Here is an 18089-nt window from a genome sequence, read left to right on the forward strand (position 1 = left end):
CTAGGTCTCTGATGTATTTTTGGCTGGCAACTAAGTCTTTTCTAGGGTCAGGGAATTCAGACACTATGGTCCTTAATTCCATTCGGGTAAACGGGCTATACATGGTGATGTTCCTAACAGGAGTGACTCCTGAAGTGTCTGTTTTCCCATTTGGAACTACTATTACCTTAACAGGATTAACTCTAACAACCTCATTCTGTGTAGATTCTACAGGCTGTGGTGAAATAGTTTCAGCATAGTGTATGGTGCCGTACTTACCCGTTGATACGACCTCACCTATCCCTCCGCTAGGGGCCTTTGTTACTAATCTCGGGGGTGGAGCTGTGCCTACTGTGGTCTCTGCTATGGTGGCTGCTAGAGAGAGCGCTGAAATTGTTGCCGATTCGTCCTCTTGATCACACTCCTGAGGAAAGTTCAAAACAGGGTACAACTTGCACGGGTTAATACTTGCATTGGTTAATTGGTTAACATTATCTTTAACATTTACACAGTTGCTAAGTGTTTGTTTGTTACACCTTAGTGCGTCATTCTCCGCAACCAATTTCTCTCCTGGTATGTATGGTGGCGGTGGGGCCGTGGGGCCGTGGCTATCAGTTTCCTGAGCCAATCCTCTCTGTATGTCACCCTCCTGTTGCCACAACTGCAAATAATCATAATGCTTGATTCGTCTCTTTGCTGATTTAATGAGACATATCCTTCTCCTTAAATTCGTTAACACTTCTGTGCTGAAGCTACCTACTCTTGGGAATTTCTCCCCGTCATGTACTGTCATTCTCTCCCATTCATCACATAAAGCTTCTGTGTGACTTCCGTACTTTTCACACATTACGTACCTTGCCGACCCGACTGGTCGGTTTATAGAATCAACCCGAACCGAGGTTGATCGCCCCCTTCCTGAACAACTGGCCCCCATAATTTGCAGGTGTTACGGAACCTTACAAAAAACCAAAATATTCACGATAGGTTGGCGGTAAGGTTTACCGAGCACCTTACTCACTCTGCCCACGCCGACCAATACGACCTGATCACACCGATATGGTGCTGGCGTACTCGACCCAGGGCACCTATTAACCTTTGTTTACTGGAACATGCGAGGGATATCCGCAGAACACTTACTCTTTCCAGTAAAGGTGAGGTTGTTGGATAATTCCTGAGTGACCAGCGAACTTCCCTTTGTAAAAATAAAAAATTACACAAATCACGTCAGAATGTACAAATAGCGTTTATGACCTTCGTACACAAATAGTACTGGTCAGGTTTACTAATGCACACAATTACGTGCGGTACAATCGTTCAGCACATAAGCAACTAATCTTATGTACGGAGTGACCAGCGGAATCGAAAATTGCGGCTGCGAATTCCTTCAGCAAGAGCTTGTATGGCCTATATGGGTGTTGCACCAACCCTTTTTTTGGTGTTGTGCCTGTGGACTCTATAGCGGACTTCCTTGTCTGCTGTACCTAGACCTCCTGGTCTGTTATGCGACCTCCTGGTCTGACCTCCTGGTCTGTTACAGTATGACCTCCTGGTCTGCTACACTCTAATGCTCAAATTTTATGTTTAACCAAGGATGCCTCCCTAGCCACCGTGCATGTCACTTACACGTAAGTACCTCACGAGAACTCGATGATTTCTTTTGGTTCAATCCTCAAAATTGTAAAAACAAACACTCACTCACCACATATACACTTTTGTTTCTATTTCTATTTCTGCGCAGAAATTTCTCTTTAGACCAGATGTGTTACAAATTAGGAGAAGGATCTATTAATTTAAATTTTGAATTTAAAATAGATTTGCGCTACTTATCGCCTGTTGCGCTATTTATCGCTTGTTGCGTTACTTATCGCCTGTTGCGTTACTTAAAAATCAACACTATCGTGTGACTTGAGTTACGTGGGCGTACCCAGACGCTCCGTTGCGTAATTTACGCTGCGTGCGTCGGCCTTTGCGCACGCGAGTCTCAGTTCTTTGTTAGAGACACGTGTACACAAAACCAATGTCCACCGTAACACAACTAACACGTTTTATCAATGTAGATGATCCTCGATCATCTACCGCACACCACACCAATCTCTCCTTTTATCTTTAGGTAGAGCTGTGTGTATTTCTATACCTTAACTGTATTACCTTTACTCTTTAACTATGAAATAGCGGCAAATCTCTCTTAGTACGTTTATCAATTATACAATGGCAAACAGGAGAGTGATATATGAAAATACACGAATGGAAAGAAATGCAGATATGCGTGCGTGTGTACGCAAGACAGAAATAAACAGTTTTAAAAAGACACTATCGTTTTGTTCTTACCTCCGGTCCCGGATTCCTTCAGCACCCTTTACTAAGCGAAGCAGACGCTTATCCAAACAGCACTACGAGGAATATGACCTCCCGCCCTTTGCTGCTGGATAATGTCTGCTGAAATTACCTAGTGCAGATATGTGAAGGACGGGCGAGCCGCCAATTGATAAAGCTAAATATTTATCTTATATAAAACCCTTTATGAGGTCTAAGAACACTGTACGCTATTCACGTATGGAGTACCGTAAGGGTACGCTCGTTGCGTAGCAATCGCTTAGCCGTAGTCGAGACGCTCAAGCGTCACGTTCGCTCACGGCCAAGAGATCACAGGCAGGCACGCTATTGGCTGCCGTCTAACGTAATGGTTCACTATAGCGTAACGGACGCTGTATCGGGAGCGGGCTGCTCGAGCGATACAGACGCTCGCGAGAATACGCTGTTGGTATTGGGCACACTTATAGGTGAGCGACTACCGTAATGCTACGCTATCAGCGTAGCGGACGCTCGGGACCACGAGGAGATCGTGAGCGGCGCAGACGCTCACACTGTTAACCCTTTATATCTAAACCATAAACAATGTAATATGCTGTAAAGCCTTAGTGTAGAGATAGGGTGTAGATGCAACCTAGTGTAACCTTATTAACTCAAATGCTGTTCGAGCGTCACCGACGCTCTGAGAATACTAAACACTATAAGAAATACACAGATACCTGGGCTTAGGGTCCAACGCCTAATAAATATATATTATGAATGATATACTTGCAAAAGAATTAACACAATACAAGTCATACACTACAATATAACATAGACTACCTAACCAGATAACTACACAGGAAATACAATACAATACAATTACGTTTTAAGGGAAAAATAAGAGAGAAAGTGGAGAAGAGAGAGAGAGAGAGATAACAGTAAGAACAATATGATTGCGGAGAAAACTTACGCACAAGGGGAACGATCGCAAGCGCCTCTGGACATCCAGCTCCCGATTTTCAGCAATGATAACCGTTGAAGAGTGAGCTGGATGTGATCGGCTTGTCTATTTATGCCCCACACACAATAAAATTCAATGGTCCCTACAATCTCATTGTTCATTGGACACAGGAATTCGGCTTCGCATTATAACAAAAGGTCATAGGTTGATTCATACAGGTGGGCTGTGGCTACTTCCAACTGTTCAGGTGGGTGGGATACTGGGTTTCCCGCCGCATGGCTAAGTAAGAGTAAATAATAGTAAATGGACATAAACTTCTTATGTCCATAACTATTCGCACGAGCGATTAATCCGCTCCAAACCAACACCGGAATATTGCTCTTTAAATGTTCTTCCGATGGATACTAAACTCCACTGTATGACTCCTGTTAGACCCTTCGTACAATACAAGGAGGGATCTCTCTGTCCAGGAACATGCTATATTAACTAAACTTTCAGAATCTATCAAAGGGACCATGATCTACAAAATACACTATATAGTTAAAATATGTAACGATTGAGTCGCACGCTACGATCACATAAACTCTACCGTAAATACGCATACCGTGCGCCTGCGGGTGCCCGCGACTGTGAGTATGCGCACGCACGGGAGAGCGTACGCATGCGCAGCGCGGACGTGTATGAGGTGCAAATATGGCAGTGTGTATAGAGATATTTTTCTGACTTTGACATTGTCTACACAGTTTAATTGGTGGGGCAGTTTTTGACTGTTTAACTTAAGTTATGGCTACATTTCTGTACTGATTTGGAGCAAAGAAAAAAAAAGCAGGTAACTTCATATCTGGAACAAACCATCTTGCAAAGCAAGGGGTGCAATTACATTTCATTTCATTTTTTTTTTTTTCAAGCACTGGCTGCTTTTGAATGTAGCTCACAAATGCTGGACAGCTTTATTTTTTACCCTGCAATGTAGATTACAGTTTGGACACACTCCACTCAAATTTAAATTTTACTCCACGTTTTAAATCTACCCCACCTGCAAAGCAACATGGTTTTGCTCAGTTGCAAGGTTCCTTCTTCTTTTTTACTGTATACAGAATCAGCCCCTGAATGCCTAACTTTGTGCCTGATTCACAGATGTACGTAAACACAATCGTTTGTGTACATCTCCGATTGTCAGGATCCTGCATATGTACAGGACCTGCTCTACGCATGTGCAGAACAGGTTCTGCATCCTCACACGCAGTGCCTCGTGAGCCGCAGCCTGATTGATTAGGGATGAGTGTAGGCTGAGCTGTGTTGCCGTGCCCCTATTTCTTGGAGTGAGGTCTGCATCTTCAGGATTTCATTTCTAATGATTTTATCCAGTATAAAACTTCTCAAAAGCTGAAGGAACCAAATAACCAAATATCTGTTAGATGTTTTATAGGTTGTAATAATGTATAACCTGAATGAGAGCAGAACAATCCTGCAAAGATCCCACTTACTTGTGTGTATTAGGTTCTATTTTAGAAGCATTCCCCAAATAAATTTCAGCCAGTACAATGCTAATAACTATTGCAAAGCCTCACAAAGATAGTGCTGTATTTAAAAAAAATAATAAATGCAAGTCAATAATTTGAATTTGGGCACATTGCTCTAAGCCTACATGACTACGGGAAGAAAGCTGATCATACATCATTTAAAATGTGTTGTTTAAAAATAAACATTATGTATTGATATAACTTCTGCAGCTTCACATTTTCTTTCATTTTTTTAAAGGTCAAACTCAGCAATGAAAAATATTGATAATTACCATTGGTGGCTAAAGAATCACAATTCGAACTCCAATTTAAGGTACAGTAACATTACTTAAGAGGGAAGTCACATAGCACAGGAAGAAAAACAAATAAATCAATTTATCAGTGTAATTAGCTCTGGTAGAGTCAATCACTCTTTAAAGTGAAATATATACCTATTTGTATCCTGTGAAAAATGAATACCCACTTCAATTTATCATGTCCCATGAAATTATTTTCTTAGCAGCTTATTGTGCTGCACAATTATCTGTTTGACTAATGAAAAGATCAAAATGACTTTACGACCAAAGGTGTGCAACTGTGCATGTGATTTTACCCTGTAGATATCAATGAGTCGTGCACTAAACACTGGACAAATATGAAACGTAAGGCAAAGAAACAAAATATCTGGACTTTTCACTGAGCTAGGGCTTAAAGTGCATACAGCAGACCTTAGCTTTGCACTCAACTATCAATTAACTTGCCTTTCAAATACTGGATAACAGATCAGGCATCATTGTTCATGATTTGTTCCTATAGGATGATTTTATGATGACGTCTTCTTTATGCAGGAGAGATCAGAAAGAACAGGACATCATTAATGGTTTGTTCCAGTTTATCTCTGAATTTGCGTAATCACTCTATAATGTTAGCATGTTGTCACTGGCAGTTACTAATCACAATAGCAGCTTTAGACCTAGAAATTTTCCTATAATCAGATCTTGGGTATTCTTCTAAACATGTATTTGTCACTTCTTACAACTACATATATAGTAGATAATTATATGGTATCTCTGATTCAATAAATTGTGCAAGGATTTTAAATTCTTCAACAGAGAAGCCAAAGGTGTGGTAAAATCTAAGGTGATGTGGTAGATCACGATCTTGTTGTGGTCTGAAGCTGTCCAAAACAAAACAGAGCTATTGGTAAGCACAGTATGACAATGCTATTTTGCAGTCTGTTCTGTGGGTGGAACTGTTGGCGTGTCTACAATGGTTGTAGAGCAGGGGTGGGCAATTATTTCAGCTGGGGGGCCGCTTAACACTTCCAGCGAATATTCGAGGGCCACACACAAAATACTCAGAGTCCCCTTTTTACACATTACGGCAGACAGCGTGCCCTTTTTTACACATTACGGCAGAGAGCGTCCCTCTTTTTACACATTACGGCAGACAGCATCCCCATTTTTTTACACAATACGGCAGACAGTGTGCTCTTTTTACACATTACGGCAGACAGCGTCCCCCTTTTTACACATTAAGGCAGACAGCATCCCCTTTTTACACATTACAGCAGACAGCGCCCCCGTTTTTACACATTACGGCAGACAGCGTCCCCTTTTTACACATTACAGCAGACAGCGTCCCCTTTTTACACATTACGGCAGACAGCGCCCCCTTTTTACACATTACGGCAGACAGCGTCCCCTTTTTACACATTACGGCAGACAGCGTTCCCCTTTTTATACATTACGGCAGACAGTCCCTACCCCCCTTTCCTCCCCTCCCCTAAACCCATATTGCAGTTTTTAACTCCCCTCCCTCCCCACCCTAAACCTACATGGCAGCTTAAGAACTGATCCAGGGGCTGGCTGGACAGGGGGTTTACCTGTTTGTCACAGTGGCAGACGATCCCCGCTGTCCGATGATCCGCGCTGCTGCCGGCCGGAGTCACCACTGATGTGGCCTCTCCTGCTCCGGCTCGCTGCCCGCTGCTTCTCCTCACTGGCCACCGCTCAATCTCCTCCTCACAGGCCGCCGCTCCTGCTCACTGCAGTGCCCGCTCCCCGTGCCGCCCAGCTAACAGAGGAAATCCCGGTCAGCTGACCCTGTGACGTGACCGGGATTTCCTCAGCGGCGCCGCGTCTGAGAGCAGTGCAATGACAAGCGGCCTGTCGGGCCGCTTGTCATTGCACTCTGGTGGGGCACAGCGGGCCAGGCAGGATCGGTCCGCGGGCCGCCTGTTGCCCACCCCTATTGTAGAGTGTGCAGTTCAAAAGGGCCCACACTGCACACCCTGCACCCATATAATTATACTTACTGGACCTATCCAGAGTCCTGCGTTTTCCAGCACTGCAGACAGAAATCACCAGGAAAATGGCACAGCGGTCACTTTCCCAGATGTTTGTGATTTCACAGTAAAAAAGATGTTGGGAATATAGGGTGGGCGCTATATTGCCAAAGACCTGTGCATGCACAGTAGACTCTGGCACATGGACCTTTCCTTTCTTAAATTGCTCCTGACGGATCCTGCAATTTTTAATACTGCATGTGACATTTTTCACACCGTAGCTAAGCATACGCTACTTTGAGCAACTGCAGGCGATTTGAATTTGAACACTTTTCAGCTGCATCTGCTGAACAGGAGTTGCTGGGCAGCAACTGGGCATTTACACATAGGCAGACCAGGGCCGAAACTAGGATTTTTGTCACCTGGGGCAAGGTAGTCATTTGACACCCCCCCCCCCCCCGCAAAAAATAATAATATATTTTACAATAAATAAATAAAAATAATAAAATAAAGTAAATAAAATAAAAAATAAATGAATAAAAATATTATATATATATATATATATATATATATATATCCAAAAAGAGTACAGGCACTCACCACTTTTCCTTGAAAATAGAAGAATTTATTGCCACTCACAGGTGTGTCTCACATGGAGACAGTCAGCATAACAGCATATAGTGTCGACGTTTCGGCTCCCATCGAGCCTTCTTCAAGACAGACAGAAAAACAACAGGTGTATACCCAGCAGCCCATACCACACACTGCACCCAGGATTGCTTATGTAGCAAAGGACCACACACAGGTCCCGCCCATCAATTAGCCAACAGGAAATGACCATACTAATAAAATACACCTGGCAACCAACCTAATGAACTGGATAACAGACAGCCTTGTTACTCAAATAAATGAGCCATAGTAGAATGTGGTGTAGAGGAGGAAAACTACAACATCCTAATGCAGATAGCGACTAATCGCGGCAAATTGCCGCGAAACCGGAAGTAGCATGCGTTCCATTGGCCGTGGAACGCACGCCCAGCCGGTATAATACCGGAAGCACTGTGCGTTCCACCGCCGTGGAGCGCAACCACGTGACCGGAACTTCGGGAAGGCGCAGTGCGGCTGTTAGCCGTCGCTCAGATACCAAACTAAAACACAGAAAGTTGTCATGGGGGCTGCTTATAATCAAAGCCCTGCGCGAATGCAGTAACTTAGAGCAAACATATAATGGAATAAACTCACATGGTAATCCCCGGAACATAGTATACAAATAATAAATGTTAACAAAAAATAAAAAGATGAATATAGATCTAAGATCTGATTTAGTTGTAAAAATGACTGAAAAAGCACATAATGAAAGATAGACAGCAAATGGTTTATAAAGAGTGGTGAGTGCCTGTACTCTTTTTGGATATATTTTGGACTTCTCTGGAGCCCCTTATGGAGCACCGCCTATGTTGTGGACTGTAGCAGTGAGTGTGGACTTATCTGGATATATTGGGAAACGGTTTGGGTGCCAAACTGTTTCTTTAGTCTAACACCCGCCTATATTTGCACATCAGCATTATTTGTTGGTAATTTTTGTCCCAAACAGCCTCTTGGTCACCAGTTATACCAACACACGGTGATTTTTTATCAAAAATATAAAATATATATAAAAAAAAAAAACAAAACCTTTTTTTTTACAATTTTTTGCTGATTATAGGATTGGTCAGCCATCTCTGAAACTCTAATGTCGTTTTTTTGACTTATGTGTTTATCTTTGATCTATTCATTTGACTAAATCCAGTACCTATTATTGTATTGATTCAGCTGAGTTGTGGTCAGGATGTCAATTGATCCTAATTATGTGATTGATGAGGTTACTTTCCAGTTAGCACATAGCACCTTTCTATCTTTGATGGATGATGACGCCGAAAAGGTGCTCTTTGACCATACAGAGTTTTCCAAACTACCTGATGAGACACCCCTGGACTTGTTTCACAAAATATTGAGATTAAGAAAACGTGAAGTGGATCTTACTTTACATGGCCAATTCCTCTCGGACTATTATCGGAATAAAAAAATCCCAAGAGGGTTTCGAGTAAACAACGTACCCACCATTGGACGCAATAGTCCCACATTTTGCACCAAGTGGTGTGGTGTTCTTAATAAATGTTCGTTGGACCTCATCCTCCTCGTCATTGAGGAGGTGGGGACAGAATTAAAACAAGTGCGAGAGGACTTGGCTAAATTTAATTTCTTTACATTTTTCCACATTGGTGGTTGACACTGCTAATAAGTGGGTGGATCGTTTAACCGAACAGGTTAATATCTATCAACAAGAACTTATTACATTTAAGCGTAAAAAATTGGTTACTGTCAATTCTGACTACACTAATAATCAGGTTTACAGGTGGTTGAGGGGTGATTCTAAAAGCTTTTCAGGCAGAAGAACACGCACATATAACAGAGGTAGTTATCAGGGCCCCATAGATAATTCCTCATCGCAATCAAATTCAGAGAACGAGGTGACTGAAAATAGACCCCCCTCTGGTGCTTTTTTAGGGAGGAACGCTCGGACCAACGTAAACCCCAACAGAAACACAGAACGAGGTTCCCCTCGAGGAGGGGCGGTCACAAGGCGAAGGGGACGCCCAAGAAAATACCAATAGACACTGTCTTTAATTTGTCAACCTATAATCTCTCAACAGTTGAGACCGAACTTTTAGCCCTAGGACTTACATTTGTTCCTACTGTCCCACACAATAAATTTGGATGGGCTATAGATCATTACAAATTTGGGAGAAAACTTAGGCTGCGGGAGTTTTTCATGGACAAGGCCCAAGAGGTGACTCAAATCACTGGATTAACTAGACCAAGTGCTTTTGACCCTCAGTCCACCAATCCAAGCATACGCACATTTCTTCGGTTAACCGACAGCGATATGCAAGCCAATACTGCACAACCACGTTACAACAACCTCTCTTCTGAACAGAGGGATGCATTGAAGAGTCTAATCAACAATGAACACATAGTTATTCGACAAGCCGATAAGGGCGGTGCCGTGGTTGCGCAGGATTGGCATAAGTATAACACTGAAATACTTAGGCAATTGGCAGACTCCAAAGTATATGTTAAATGTAGGGGTAATCCTATGTTACAAATTAAAAAATCAGTTGATACTACCATCACTCAAGCTGTGGTGTGTGGATGGTTGGACCAGAAGATTGCTGGCTACTTAACTGTAGACAATCCGATATGTCCGATCATTTACACACTACCGAAGGTGCATAAATCAATGAGTGACCCTCCCGGTCGTCCGATCATTTCGGCAATGGGATCTGTTTTACAGCCACTAGCCATTTTCATTGATTCGTTTTTACAACCACTTGTCACCATGATGCCCAGTTACATCAGGGATACTACAGATTTGCTTGACAGAATTGCTTCACTTGGCCCAATACCTGATGATACATGGCTGATAACCATGGATATTCAGTCACTATATACAGTGATTCCCCACAAGGAAGGCCTTGATGCCATGCGGGAAGCTTTAATTATGGGGCCATATGATGGTCCCCCATCGGAATTTTTACTTGACCTCGCTGGGCTAGTATTAAAAAAGAACCATTTTTCTTATGGTAATGACTTCTACATACAATGCAGTGGTACTGCGATGGGGTCGAATTTGGCCCCATCGTACGCTAATCTGTACATGCACAAATATGAGTCCAATAATATTATACCTATGTTTGGGTCCAAGTGTCTATTTTTTGTCCGCTACATCGACGATGTGTTCATTATTTGGCTAGGGACCGACAATGAGTTTCAAGAGATGGTTGACCACCTCCACAGCCTCGACAGCCCTATCCGCTTCACCTATCACATCAACCGTGACAAGGTTGATTTCTTGGATGTGACTTTGTTTCGTCACAAAGGAAGATTAGCCTCGACCCTTTTTAGAAAAGAGACCGACAGAAATACACTTCTCCATGCCTCCAGTCACCACCCGGTCCACCTCAAGGAGAGTCTACCGATCTCGCAGTTTATGCGGGTGTTACGCAATAACACCCTACCAACAGACACCGAGCAGCAGATCAGTGCGATGGCAGAGAGATTCTATGAACGTGGCTACACCAAAAAAACAGTCGCAAGATGTCTCAAGAAAGCGAAGTACAGGCACTCCCACCCCAACGACCAAGGTGCCAAGGGTCCTATTAAGAGAATGATATTTGCATCCACTTATGATGTCGCTTCATCACAATCTGAGAAAGTGCTGCGGAAACATTGGCCGATTGTGGCCTCAGACCCAGTATTTAAGGGGTCTAATCTACAGCCACCACTGTGTGCATACAGACGAGGTAAAAATCTCAGACAACTGTTAATGCGCCCTACTCTACAACCACTGGCAACCAATAAGACCTGGCTACCTGACAGCAAGAAAGGCTGTTATCGGTGCCCCAATTGCACCACTTGCCGATCAATGATGTCTGGTGCAAGTTTTGCACATCCGCATAGTGGTCGACAGATTATGATCCGTCAGCGGTTACATTGCACTATGGACCATGTAATTTATATAATTGTGTGTCCTTGCGGGTATTACTACGTTGGGATGACGACAAGGAACTTCCGTGATCGGATGGCCCACCATCGCACATCAATTCGAGCTGCATTGATCTCCAAGATGTCTGATAAACCGGTAGCACAACACTTCGTATCCAGAGGACATTCGATATCCAGTTTGAAGTGTATGTTGATCGATCATGTACCGAGACCTCCCCGTGGGGGCGACTGGGAAAGGCAACTACGTCAACGAGAAGCCAAATGGATCTATGAATTGGACACTCTAGCCCCCCGGGGGCTAAATGAGGCTAATCCATTCAACATTTTTCTTGGATAGGGCTATCGCTGAATTACTAAATAATTTTTTAAAACACACAGCGAACTCTTTCCGAGTTCACTGTGGTTTATTATGTGATGTTATGTATGTCTGTTTTTTTGTTTTATTTGTTTATGTGTTGGTTAGCACCCTGGATTGCTATTTGTGACATGGGTCACACTGCAGGTCCCAATATGAGCCACTTTGTGTCCTAGGATACATGTATACAATTATCATTGTTCCCCTTCCCCTGTTGTTGCCCTGTTGGGCGTGTTTATTCAGGGGATGGTGGTTGGGCCATCCGGTTAGTGTCCGGTGGCCCTACAGTCTTTATAAACCATTTGCTGTCTATCTTTCATTATGTGCTTTTTCAGTCATTTTTACAACTAAAATCAGATCTTAGATCTATATTCATCTTTTTATTTTTTGTTAACATTTATTATTTGTATACTATGTTCCGGGGATTACCATGTGAGTTTATTCCATTATATGTTTGCTCTAAGTTACTGCATTCGCGCAGGGCTTTGATTATAAGCAGCCCCCATGACAACTTTCTGTGTTTTAGTTTGGTATCTGAGCGACGGCTAACAGCCGCACTGCGCCTTCCCAAAGTTCCGGTCACGTGGTTGCGCTCCACGGCGGTGGAACGCACAGTGCTTCCGGTATTATACCGGCTGGGCGTGCGTTCCACGGCCAATGGAACGCATGCTACTTCCGGTTTCGCGGCAATTTGCCGCGATTAGCCGCTATCTGCTTTAGGATGTTGTAGTTTTCCTCCTCTACACCACATTCTACTATGGCTCATTTATTTGAGTAACAAGGCTGTCTGTTATCCAGTTCATTAGGTTGGTTGCCAGGTGTATTTCATTAGTATGGTCATTTCCTGTTGGCTAATTGATGGGCGGGACCTGTGTGTGGTCCTTTGCTACATAAGCAATCCTGGGTGCAGTGTGTGGTATGGGCTGCTGGGTATACACCTGTTGTTTTTCTGTCTGTCTTGAAGAAGGCTCGATGGGAGCCGAAACGTCGACACTATATGCTGTTATGCTGACTGTCTCCATGTGAGACACACCTGTGAGTGGCAATAAATTCTTCTATTTTCAAGGAAAAGTGGTGAGTGCCTGTACTCTTTTTGGATATATTTTGGACTTCTCTGGAGCCCCTTATGGAGCACCGCCTATGTTGTGGACTGTAGCAGTGAGTGTGGACTTATCTGGATATATATATATATATATATATATATATATATAGAAAAAAGACAGTTTCCCAAAGGAGCTTGTAGTAATGCTTTGGTATGTATCAATATAAATAGTGTCCTTAATTTTTTATATATAAAAAAAGGATTTTATTTCCTTTAGAAGTACAATACATAAAAATTGTTCAATTACATTCAGTAACACTTTATACATGAGATGATTAAAATTCCATTCTTAGTCATATAGTGGTGACTCTTGAAGAACGCAATAGTTGTCTCAGAAACCCAACGCGTTTCGTCCTTCGGACTTCATCAGGGGCTTTGCAATCTAAGCATTTAAAGAACATTTTGTGAACTCCCGACTCTCAAATGGAGTCACTATATCACCTCATAGATACAAGTATACATACCAAGAGACTTCAAAACAGATAATCAGCATATAAATCTTCTATAAGTGGACAATTTACCAGAGCGGTATTGGATAATATTCACCTCATGGATTATCTGTAAAACCATTGTATACAACATCAATATATATAAAGTATACAGTACATACATATATAAAACATCAATCAATAAATAAAATAAAATAGAATATGGCCAGAATATATTGAAAAGGAGGAGGAATAGGAGATGAGAAGGTGATCCATGGATAGGAATCAAATTCTTTTAGAAGGTCAGACTCATTTGAGCTTGATATCATTTCAAAGGTATGACTTTTAATTTAGAAAAGTCATTTAGTATAAATGTAAATAATACATAAGGTTGTCATAGGCTGCATATGAAATTACAGCTGATTTCAACTATTAAAGAATTACTCGTGGTGAATGTTAATATTTTCACATGTGCTGTTCTTTCATTTATATTGAGACATGTTCATACATACCACTTCGCTTATTCAGAGGTTTATAAGACAATTAATTCCCAGAATGTGGCTGCCATTCGTCCTATGTAGGGAAAACTAAGAGACCTATTAAGATCAGAATTCAAGAGCATATGAGGAATATAAAAAACAAACTAACAACTCATAGCCTACCGAGACACTATAGGGAGAAGCACAATTCCCTTATAAGTAAGGAAAATTTTTCTTTTACTGTTCTAGAATTTATACCTGTTGATCCCAGAGGGAGTAGTAGGGAACTAAATTTGGCCAAACGTGAAACATTTTGGATTTACACGTTGAACACTCAATCTCCTAATGGTCATAATGAGGGCATCGACATAGTTTCCTTTCTATAGAGTCTTTTTTTAGATGCTCTATCAGATTATAAGGTCTTTAATGGTTAGTGTCAGATGAATTTTTTGTTATACAAGTATTTAATTCTGACTGTATAAGATTAGATTTTTTGTATTGTAAATGGGGGACCATGAAAATATGTGGCACATATATATATATATTTTTTATATATTTTTTTATATATATTTTTGTATAATTTATATATATTTTCATATTATTAATTAATATTATCATTTTTATAGCATCTAACACTTGTTTATAATAATTCACTAGGGATAGATTTGATCTCTTATTGACATGAGCACCTAATATATATGATAATTCATGATTATTATTTGTATATCACTTTAATACACATAGATGGTAATTATAATCACTGGCTTTTATTAGCATTTTATATGTTCCCCCAGAAATGGATGGATTGATGTTGGAAGAAATCGCTGTGTTTCCCTTAGCAACGGGGAGCTTCTATGAGCAAATTAAATGCTGTTTAGTTAATTTAGTGCGCACTAGATCGGAATTCTGTCACTCACAATATATAGATCTTCGTTATAAATATATATCTTTATGGTCACTTTATCATAAATATACGTATTACTTCTATAGCCAGTGGCTTGATTAGCGATCTATATGTTCCCCCAATAATGGATCGTTTGGTGCTGGAGGTATTGGAAACGGGAAACATCCACAAGCTAATGGAACGCAGTTTAGTCAATGGAGCGCACGCCGGACCGGAAGTGCGTCATTCACCTACTTCCGGCAGTAACAGGCGGAAGTGAGATGGGTTGGAACGCACACCGTGAACCAGATGGACGCACACCCCCCTATGAGAATTGGGTGGATGTACGTCAATACATCTTCGAAAAAAATGTGGCCACACATGGAGATTATCAAACAGGAAGCGGAAGTAGCGCTTTGGAACGCACGCCGCGCCGGCCCAATGAAACGCAATTTTTAATTAGGACTTTTTTGCCTCCAATTCAACATTTTGTCCAACTGATTTTTATTTAAATATTGACAATTCCCCTAATCTGTTTGGTCTACATACAAAGGATATATAATAGATCAGTCTTTAATAGGGTTTAGTATTAATTTAGGTTATTTTCACACAGGAAGTGAGGTCAGGCACCCAGGGGTATATAAACCCAGTGGGTTTGGATCCAGTTTATACAGCTGACTGGAACATTGTGTACTACAGAGAGGTGAGCACCCTACTTTCATGGTCCCCTATCATTGATTGATTAATATATTAATGTTGGAACTATTTCTAAAGAGATTGGACACTTTTTCAATTATGGATGTTGCTATTATAGCCTTCTTTTATTATGAATTATTTCTGACTTTGACAATTGATCTATTTTCATGTTCTCCAATCATGGATTGATGAATATATTGATGTAGGAAACAATTATTTATTTTTAAAAATATTGGAAATTTTTCAATTATGGATGTTGCTATTATAGCCTTCTTTAGCTATGAATTACTTCTGACTTCCATACTTTGATAATTGATCTAATTTTATCATGAGTAATGTCACATTGACACTTCTATATATATCGTGGCGATATGACTAAGGTGGTTAATCACGATTACATGTATGTATTTTTCTGTCACAGGCATTGCGACAGTCATTTATATTGACTCTTTGTCAAAACAATTCTGGCCCAATTCTGGGAATTAATTGTCTTATAAACCTCTGAATAAGCGAAGTGGTATGTATGAACATGTCTCAATATAAATGAAAGAACAGCACATGTGAAAATATTAACATTCACCACGAGTAATTCTTTAATAGTTGAAATCAGCTGTAATTTCATATGCAGCCTATGACAACCTTATGTATTATTTACATTTATACTGAATGACTTTTCTAAATTAAAAGTCATACCTTTGAAATGATATCAAGCTCAAATGAGTCTGACCTTCTAAAAGAATTTGATTCCTATCCATGGATCACCTTCTCATCTCCTATTCCTCCTCCTTTTCAATATATTCTGGCCATATTCTATTTTATTTTATTTATTGATTGATGTTTTATATATGTATGTACTGTATACTTTATATATATTGATGTTGTATACAATGGTTTTACAGATAATCCATGAGGTGAATATTATCCAATACCGCTCTGGTAAATTGTCCACTTATAGAAGATTTATATGCTGATTATCTGTTTTGAAGTCTCTTGGTATGTATACTTGTATCTATGAGGTGATATAGTGACTCCATTTGAGAGTCGGGAGTTCACAAAATGTTCTTTAAATGCTTAGATTGCAAAGCCCCTGATGAAGTCCGAAGGATGAAACGCGTTGGGTTTCTGAGACAACTATTGCGTTCTTCAAGAGTCACCACTATATGACTAAGAATGGAATTTTAATCATCTCATGTATAAAGTGTTACTGAATGTAATTGAACAATTTTTATGTATTGTACTTCTAAAGGAAATAAAATCCTTTTTTTATATATAAAAAATTAAGGACACTATTTATATTGATACATACCAAAGCATTACTACAAGCTCCTTTGGGAAACTGTCTTTTTTCTATTTCTATACTGTACCCCACCTAACAGGGGGTAATCCCAAAGTTGTAGCTTATCCCTACAGCGCGTTAACTGGGTCTTAACCCCATACTATATATATATATATGTATATATATATATATATATATATATCTCTTTCAGAACTTTTTTACCTGAAAAACTGCCTTTTCTAACATAAATTTCATATCCAGGAAAAAGTGTCCCCATTTTACACAGTACGACAGGCAAGTGTCCCCATTCCCCATTTTACACATTGCGGCAGACAGGTGTCCCCATTTTACACATTGCGGCAGGAAAAAGTGTCCCCATTTTACACATTGCGGCAGGAAAAAGTGTCCCCATTTTACACATTGCGGCAGGCACAGGTCCCCATTTTACACATTGCGGCAGGCACAGGTCCCCATTTTACACAGTACGCTGGCAAGTGTCCCCATTTTACACATTGCGGCAGGCACAGGTCCCCATTTTACACATTGCGGCAGGCACAGGTCCCCATTTTACACATTGCGGCAGGCACAGGTCCCCATTTTACACAGTACGCTGGCAAGTGTCCCCATTTTACACATAGCGGCAGGCACAGGTCCCCATTTTACACAGTACGCTGGCAAGTGTCCCCATTTTACACATTGCGGCAGGCACAGGTCCCCATTTTACACAGTACGCTGGCAAGTGTCCCCATTTTACACATAGCGGCAGGCACAGGTCCCCATTTTACACAGTACGCTGGCAAGTGTCCCCATTTTACACATTGCGGCAGGCACAGGTCCCAATTTTACACATTGCGGCAGGCACAGGTCCCCATTTTACACAGTACGCTGGCAAGTGTCCCCATTTTACACATAGCGGCAGGCACAGGTCCCCATTTTACACAGTACGCTGGCAAGTGTCCCCATTTTACACATAGCGGCAGGCACAGGTCCCCATTTTACACAGTACGCTGGCAAGTGTCCCCATTTTACACATTGCGGCAGGCACAGGTCCCCATTTTACACAGTACGCTGGCAAGTGTCCCCATTTTACACATAGCGGCAGGCACAGGTCCCCATTTTACACAGTACGCTGGCAAGTGTCCCCATTTTACACATAGCGGCAGGCACAGGTCCCCATTTTACACAGTACGCTGGCAAGTGTCCCCATTTTACACATTGCGGCAGGCACAGGTCCCCATTTTACACATTGCGGCAGGTGGTGGAGGGAGAGAGAGAGAGAGGAAGGGAGAGGGGCTGACTTACAT

At 41.4% G+C, this 18089-nt stretch overlaps 1 protein-coding gene and 1 long non-coding RNA gene across 3 annotated transcripts in view; both read left to right on the forward strand.

The window, feature by feature from the left end:
* LOC134911345 (polyglutamine-repeat protein pqn-41-like) overlaps nt 1–18089 on the forward strand; it is a 67385-nt gene that overhangs the window by 45097 nt on the left and 4199 nt on the right. The window contains exons 2-3 of one of the 2 annotated variants that reach the window (XM_063919594.1): nt 4994–5068; nt 5583–5614. In XM_063919594.1, coding sequence (XP_063775664.1) covers nt 4994–5068; nt 5583–5614 — 107 coding nt within the window. Of the gene's footprint in view, nt 1–4991; nt 5069–5550; nt 5615–18089 lie in introns of those variants that run through there. The other variant, XM_063919595.1, reaches the window with a different exon arrangement.
* LOC134911344 (uncharacterized) lies at nt 15431–16497 on the forward strand. The gene is made up of 3 exons (XR_010176496.1): nt 15431–15516; nt 15931–16026; nt 16409–16497. It is a non-coding gene; the product is annotated as an uncharacterized LOC134911344 (long non-coding RNA).

This window comes from Pseudophryne corroboree, chromosome 4 (genome assembly GCF_028390025.1).
Source record: "Pseudophryne corroboree isolate aPseCor3 chromosome 4, aPseCor3.hap2, whole genome shotgun sequence".
In the NCBI taxonomy this organism is placed as follows: Eukaryota; Metazoa; Chordata; class Amphibia; order Anura; family Myobatrachidae; genus Pseudophryne; species Pseudophryne corroboree.